This window comes from Gavialis gangeticus, unplaced genomic scaffold, assembly GCF_001723915.1.
Source record: "Gavialis gangeticus isolate Ggan-Ray unplaced genomic scaffold, GavGan_comp1, whole genome shotgun sequence".
In the NCBI taxonomy this organism is placed as follows: domain Eukaryota; kingdom Metazoa; phylum Chordata; order Crocodylia; family Gavialidae; genus Gavialis; species Gavialis gangeticus.
In genome coordinates, this window is record NW_017729022.1 from 62,202,269 (window position 1) to 62,210,463 (window position 8,195).

Genomic DNA, 8,195 nt, shown 5'->3' on the forward strand with positions numbered 1-8,195 from the left:
TGAAGTGTCCCATCTCTCCTCCAGCTTTAAGTCCACAGACACAAATAGTGTATCATATCATATCACCTAAGCCTGGAAAGGGCAGGAGTCTACCAACAACATATTTTCTAGGGCTGTTTAAATGCTGCTTAAATATTCCAAGTGCTGTGGTATCTACTGGCTTCATTTGGAGACAAATGGTGAGATATTCAACACTCCCTAAGGGACCCAAATGCCCAATTCCCCTTAGAATTAAAGAGACCTGTTTATCAAAACCCCATTAATCAGTTGTAAGAGTCTCAGCCCAGTTGCATGGATTGCACTGCTCTTTGAGATCTTTCAGATTTCATCCCATAAATCAGTTACAACATCCTTGCATCACTCTAACTTTCCTTTCCCTTGTTAGCATTAACGTCCAAGTGCTTCCAAATGGGTATTATATTCCTCAGTAATTGGTGTTCAACACTGCAGTTGTGCACATTTAAATCTGTTACTCTTTCCCCATAAGAGGGCTGCAGGGACTAATTATCAGTTTGGCTTTCCTATTGGAAGGACCCTCTGGTTCATCAGTAGCTTGCTGGCAGTGAGGTACCCAGAACAACCACAATATTCCAGATAGAGCATCACAAACTTTATGGAGAGCTATTATCTCTAGATGCCCTAGAATCATTGGTTTGGAAGGGCCATCAAGGGTAATCCCGCCAACCACATGCATGAATGCAGGAGGTGCTGTTCCTATAGCACCCCGGGCAAATAGCTCCACATTCATGGCCCAGAATCACGCTGGCCCTCTTTCCTAACAAAAAATCCTGTTGCAAATTAACATATAATTTGCTCTTCACCAACATCCCAAAGTCCCTCAACGTTGCTGCTTCCCTAGCGTCTCTCTCCCCTTTGGATATTTTTTTCCATAAGCACATTGGCCTGTATTTTCCGAAGATGAGTCTAATTATATTACTTCCTTGCTCAGATGCCTAACTGCTGCTGACCCCTTTGTGCTACTTCTCTGTCCTTAGTGAAGCTTCTGGCCAATTTTGTATTATTCCCAAATGTCATTAAGATGATGTCTGCTCCCCCTCCCAGATCATTACTGAAGATATTTAATAAGACTTGACTTGACAACAGCCCCTGCTATACACCACCAGGCATCTAACCGAATCAGTCCATTGCTGTGTATCCTTCCTCATTGTTTAACATGTCTCAGCCAGTTCTCAGTTCATGTGACAGGGCTCCCAAGCAAGCCTGTTTGGATGAATGTTGAGAATAAGATTTCATGAAACACTGCATCCCATGCTCTAATCAAATCTAACTACGTTATTTATGCTGCTGCCTTCCCTTTGGCCTATCTGCTGACATGTCTAGAAGGCACATGGCAAGCTGGTGCAGTGTAATCTTGTAACCAAGATGAGGCAGATATCACTCACAGCACTCATAGTTATCCCCAGCAGAAACCCAATAGCTAAGAGACCGCAAACATGGAGACTACTGGACTACTAAATATTCCTTTCCCCAACAAAGTGAGACTGAGAAGTCACTGGGAATCTGTACGTATTAGCCCAGGACTGAATCCCATTTTAACCAGTCTGAGGGATAACAGCAAAAACCCTTTAGCAAAGAGAACCAGCAGCCTGAAGTATGTGCAATATAAGTGGAAATTTCCATGCCAAATTTGGCTGTGACAGAAAAGGAGTGTAAGTTACAGCAGATTTCCAACCATCTTACACCTGAAGTAGCAACATGGAGTTGTTTGAGCTAAGTCAGCAAGTCAGTGAGTATCTATGCAGATGAGTATGCTTTCCTTGCCTCAAGGGGGCAAAGGGAGGGGTGCGTATGGGAAAGTGGAGTTGTGGGAGAAGGCTGTTCCTGCACAAATAAATACACATGCACACTTCACCATCCCCAGCACTTTCCGAATACTCCTCTCCTGGTGTGCATGGTATAATTGCCACTAACTTTCAATACACCTGTGAATGGCAGTCAAATTCTGCTCCCCAAATATACTGTAAAGACTGTGCCGTACCACATCCACCCCCACTACTGGGGAACTGCAGCTTCCACCCCCACTGAAATCACCACTGAGTTTAACTCCAGCTTGGACCAGCTCTGTAGCTGTAGGGCTGAGGAAAAGCCTGATGCAGTGTGTAGGAGATGGGATGTTTGGAGACTCTGACTACAGACGAATAATAGAAGCACAGAGAGGTAAAAGGGGTACTGGCTTACCATGGAGTAGACATCTTTTTTCCTACGCATTGGTAAATGAAAATTTAACCCAGAGCAACTGAGTTCTGTTTCAGTCAGAGTGAGCAGCCCCACTCAAGCTTTCATTTACCACTGGCTAAGAGTGGGCATATGGAGGGATTAGAACATGCCAGCTGCTTCATGGTAAATCCCTGCCCCCTTTCAACTCACTGCAATTTGACTGTTTGTCCATCACTTTGAGTTCTGCTTCCAGTTCTGCCACTGGCCTTGGAAAGTCGCAGCACTTCTCTGTCTGTCCCCATCCCCTTCTGCCCTTCATCCAGCTGGCCCACTTAGGCCACTCGCTGTTCAAGCCAGGGATTGATTCTTGCTGTGTGGGTAGCACAACTCAGCTCTGATCTCAGGGTGAGACCTCCTAGGACAGAGTTTCCCAACCACCAGGCTGCAGCCTGGTACTGGGCCACAAAGGGTTGGCTGCCAGGTTGTGGCACAAGCCCCCTGCTCAGACCCTCATCTGTGCTACGGACCAAGTGGCTTCTGCCGCCGGCAGTCAGATATGGGGTTAAAGTTGGGTGGCGGGGCAGCCTTGGGAGGGAGGCAGCTGGCTCCATGTGCCCCAACCCACTCCTGTGTGGGTCCGCAATATAAAAAAGGTTGGGAACCACTGCCCTAGGGCAGTGTTTCTCAACCCATGGGTTGCAACCTAAAAGTGGGTCGCAAGAATATATGAAAGGGTTGCAAACAAACTTTAAAAATGAATTCTCCTTTAAAGGAGAAAGACTTGGGAAACAGTGGCTTTTCCCTTGCAGGCTGGCAGAGTTCCAGCCTGAGAGCTGCTTGGGGCTCTCCCATGCTCCCCACACACACACCCCTGCCCCACACAGTGGGGGGCTGGGAGGCACCAGGTCAGGAGTGAGGGGCACTGGGCTGGGACTGGCCATCAATGTTCACAAATGGGTCCTGATACAAAAAAGATTGAGAACCACTGCTCAAGAGACAATGGTGATACAAATAAATAAAGGCTGACAGCAGCCTGGGATGAAAGGAGAAAGACATGAAGGAGAGCTGCTTTCATTACCCTCAGCTGGACAATTCCCCAGACGGGTAGAGCTCACACATGTTGGAGGCAATTGTTTGTCCTGCTGTGTAGCAACTTGGTGTTTGCTGTTTTCTCCAAGCAGCTGCTCTTGGAAACACCCAGGATCAAGCTACCTAGCTCACCCTATTTCTAAAACAGAGACATGCCCAAGCTGCTTGTGTGGTTTTAAATTGAACAGTGCTTTGGTCCCCAGAATTAAACATTCCCAGGGAATGGAAAAGCCCTGAACAATAAGCAATACATTTGATCAAGTACCATTTTATTAATTTATGGAGCCAAATTCAGAGCATTCAGGTCACACCCTTCCTCAGAGACTTACATGGGCCCAGAAAACAGCTGATATCAGTTTTCTGCTAGCAGATAGGAACAGCATGGTATCTGAAAGGTAAGGGTGGGGAGCACCTGGTGAACTCAGGTTAAGTGGGAATGGGACAAAGAGTCTTTCAACTCTCAATTGCTGCTTTCAGTGAATGTCCTAGGTCAGGGCAGTGACTGGATTACTCAGGTGTACCCACGCTAAACTGCTATCTACAGAGCTTCCCCACGCTTCTAATGCTTGTGCAAACTTGAGCATGCAGCCACCGGCGTTTAACCACTGCCTCACCTAAATCTATGCGACTGTGGTAAAAAACCTAGGGCTTTATCTTCATTGGGACTGCCACTGGGGCTACCACAAAGGAGGCTACACTACAAGGGGCAAAAGTGGGAGGTTTTTAGATCTTCTAATAGGAAAAAGCCCTGCTTAAACAGAAGTGGGATGAACAGGAATGGGGGAAGTAGACTTTTGATGATGGCATAGAGAATGAAGGTGGCATAAGGACTGGGGCAGCATAGTGACCAGACAGGAACTTGGAACACATGGCTTCTATTTTCAGCCCTGCTCACTCAACAGGTGAAACAGGCAAGTTCCTTAAGTTCCCTTTGCCCCAGTTTCCCTGCTGGTAGCACAGGGGTGATAATTCATTAACATGCTGGGGGTTATTCAGCTAAATTGCTAAGGGAGAGGAAAGTGCTACTAGTGTCCGGCTGCAGCCTGTGTGAAATGGGTTGGGTGCCTCGGTCTTGCTATCAACAAACAAGTCCTTACATTACTACACAGCTCCACATGCACAGACAAGGCCAAGTCTCAGCAGAGAGGCAGAGTTTTATCCAGGCGGATGGATATCAATGGAGAACAGTGCCTGTGCTGTCACCGCAGCTATAAACTGTGGTAGGGAAAGAACTCTGTTCTACAGGGCAGCTGAGCCAACACCTGTCACCAGCACCAAATTCATCTAACTTTTTGCCAAATGTAAAGAAAGAACCCTAAATTGTCTGCCCACTTGCTACTAGTTCCCATTCCCCTGCATCTTTGAAGCTGCTGCATCTCACTGTCAGAAGCACTCTGGAAATCTGAGCTTCCTCCCTGCAGCGCCCAGATGGATATTCCAGCAATGAGAAGGCGACAAGGTAGATTTGCACCTTATAGACTAACTGAAGCAGAGTATACGCATATATATAGTACAAGCTTTCATGGGCTGAAGCTCACTTCATCAGATGCTGTGAAAAGATCTGCACAAAGTGGTATAAAAATGAGAAAGACATTTGACCACAAAAAGAAGAGAGAAGAAATGCCAACATCTCCACAAGATACAAGCCCCCTACATTGTAAACTTATCACCAGAGGCTTCTCTTTAATGAGAAGCAACTCATAGGATCTTCTAGGACCCCTACTGTGCTTCATCCATTAAAGGCAGCACCCACTCATGCTAGACTGCAAGCATCAGCAAGAAGGCACCAGCTCTCAATCAGTGTTGGTGCAGTGCCACACACACCAATGGTGCTCCACATCAGATACTGGCAAAGCACAGTATGACCTAAGTGCAAGGTCATGTACAGCAGGACTAAACCCAGTAAGTTCTTCTGTAAGCTGGGAGGAAGTTTATCAGTTGGATGTGAATAAGGAGGAAAAACATTTAAGTGTGCTAGCTACTTACAGGATGAGCTCCAACAGGATGTACCCATGAAAAAGGCAAAAGTAGGATGTCAGAAGGGGTATTTCCAGTAGAGAGAAAGGGACATATTAATACCACTGTTTAAGACATGACTGAGATCTCATCTGTGTACATTTCTGATCGCCCATGTTCTGGAGTGGCAAATGCAAACTGGCACCAGTACAGGGAAGGGTTACTCAGGTGACAAGGGGAATGGGAAGCTTATCTTAAAGAAGACCAAAATTACCTAGCTTGTTTAGTTAAGCTAAATGAAAGCTGAGCGAGAATCTGACTGCTGCACCCATAATACATTAGGCAGGCTCTCCTTGTTGACCCTTGGTATTGCTATTTGCAATGAAAGTCAGTCACAAAGATGAATCCCATTCTATCCTACCTCAAGGTCAAGCAGAGAGCTGGCAATCACACAGGTGCAGATTGGCTTAGCTTTATGGTGGACACCCAAGGTAGCCTGCTGTAGCTGGGGAACCACTGTGGAGCAAGTATCTGAGTTCACAGGAGGAGCCAGCAGGGTTTTTGGAGCAGAAATAAGCTCCTAATGGAAACCATCTCTTGCTTTATCTCCCTCCAGCCTTTGGGAAGTTAGAACCCTGCAGTATTGGAGTGAAGTCATAGCTACAGAAAGAAAGAGGAAATTCTGCCTTAGAGGCTGGGGGTGCAAAAGTCCTTGTAGGTCATGTCATATTCAGCCTCCTTGGGCACCATATTCTCCACCACTGGGGCCAGGTCAGGCAGGCAAGGATGTTTCCACTACCCTTGCAACAGATTTCACTAGCAGTTACATGCCAGGAGATTTACCAGAGAAACCCCATTCCCTCAGGTAATGATCCTGGTGTACAGCTAAATAGGCCCAGACAGACCACATTAATCATTCCCAGAGCTGTCTATCTCCAGGCGTAGCTACCACACTCTTTCCTTCCGACCCCCATCCCAGGCACGTGCAATCAGGCAGAATGGGCATCTTGTTTGACAAAAACAGATTATACCACTTTGGAGAAACAACCACCTCCATGTGGGTGTGAAGCAGTGCTGGGGCAACAGGCTGGCCAGTCTGGTCACACGTCACCCCCAAGTCACCTTCCCTTTGGATTGTTTTCTACATGCATTATTTTGCTTAAAACAGGGAGCTGCTGCAGGGCAACTCGGGTGTGTATGTGTTTGTGTGTGCGCACGTGTGCCCTGTCATGTGTACACGTGTATGCATGTGACTCTGTGTATGTGTGCGCACACGCGTGTGTGTGTGTACACACATGCCCTCTCCTGCCACATTGCCCTCCATGCTGTGCTGCTCCCCTTCTCCTTGGAGTCCCAGCTGAGACCTCAAATCTCCCTCCCTCTAGCTCTGTGTTTGCAGCTTGCTCCCTTAATCCAAATGACCTTCTTGCCACAGACCCAGCTATGGGATCAGCCTCACAAGAGGGAAGACTCCCCTCCCCACCCCCCTTACACAGCCAGGGAAACAGGCTGCAAGGACCTCTCCCTCTTTCCCTGCTGCTAACCTCCCTCCCCCTTGACCCAAACCCCAACAAATGAAGGAGGGTGGTGGGGGAGGAATTAAATGCAAAGGGGTTCTTAAGGTGGGCAAGAGGATCAAATGCAGAATCCCCCATAATCTTCTACAACTAACTCCCCTCCCTCACAGCTCTGATCAGCTCATCCAGCTAGCAGTAGCAGGACTTACCAGGGCACATGCTTAGAGGCTGGAGGAGAAGTGAAAAAAAAACGCTAAAATGCAGAATCATCTTGACATTTTTGCATGTCTCCTCACAACATTTCTTCTCCCCACACCTTTAACTACATCCATCTGTGCCCTGAAACTACTCTTGCTAAAATTAAAAGTGGAAAGGACACAAGCATTTTTTTTGTTCTGTTTTGGTGTTTTGTTTTGTTTTGTTTTTGGGGGGGGGGGGCTGGGGAGCAGCCCCTGTAATCCTTTCCTGCCTTTCCCCTCAGTTCACCCCTTGGACTGGGTTCTCTTCTGGATCACATCCAAGTGCCCACCCTGCTGCCTGCAGCCCTGTCCCTGGGGGTTTGCTCCAGGGCTTGTGCCCTACCCCCAACCCCACTCTGCCTGGTCCCAGCTCTCTGACTGGGAATGTGAAGCAACCTGAGCTAGGGTTTCCATGAGAAGACACCACCACCACTGCTGCCTCCCTGCCTTAGAGGTCACTTTGCAGAGACAGCTTCCCTCTGCCTGCTTTGATGTCTTGGGAGGGTGGGTGGATTCCAGGCCCAGGAGGAGGAGGAGGAGGGAAGGGAGGAAAGCAACTCACTGACCCTTCAAATACTGGGCAAGCTGCCTTCCTCCTCCGGCTGGCTCATACCCACCCACAAAAGGAAGGACATTCCCCCTCTGTTCAGTGTCTCCCAGTCAAGTTCTGCTCACAGCTACCCCATGAGTGCCAGACATACACGCACACGTGCACACACAGAGGCACGCACACACAAACGGCCAGATGTACACAAGCCCACACATGCTAGATGCATGCGCACACAGACACACACAAATGGACAGGATACCCGCGCGCGCACACGCAACCAGATGCGCACACACACACGTACACGCAGACACGTGCACAAATGGACAGATTCACACGCGCGCGCAGGCGACCAGACGTACAAGCGCACAGACACACGCACACATGGACGGATGCACACGCACACATGTAAGGATACACACGCAGAAGCTGACGCGCACAGATTCGGGCCCGCACACACACACACGCACACGCACAGCCAGACAGAGGCGCGAGACCCGCATCCGCCGCCCGGCCCCTCGCGCCGCTCACCCAGGAGACGAGGCGCAGGGCGGTGTGCGGCTGCCGGACGAAGGTCTGCGGGTCGAAGGCGCCGCCGGCCTTGCCCGCCCCGTACGCGCCCCCCTCCATGCTGGGGCTGCCCCGTGGCGCCGCGCGCGCTCCTGCTGC

The 8,195-nt window shown here is 48.9% G+C and overlaps 1 protein-coding gene across 2 annotated transcripts in view; it reads right to left on the reverse strand.

Moving 5' to 3' along the window:
* SYNGR1 (synaptogyrin 1) overlaps window positions 1-8,195 on the reverse strand; it is a 59,664-nt gene that overhangs the window by 35,392 nt on the left and 16,077 nt on the right. For both annotated transcript variants that reach the window (XM_019515168.1, XM_019515169.1), the window contains exon 2: window positions 8,058-8,191. In XM_019515168.1, coding sequence (XP_019370713.1) covers window positions 8,058-8,156 — 99 coding nt within the window. In that variant the 5' untranslated portion in view covers window positions 8,157-8,191. The remainder of the gene's footprint in view (window positions 1-8,057; window positions 8,192-8,195) is intronic.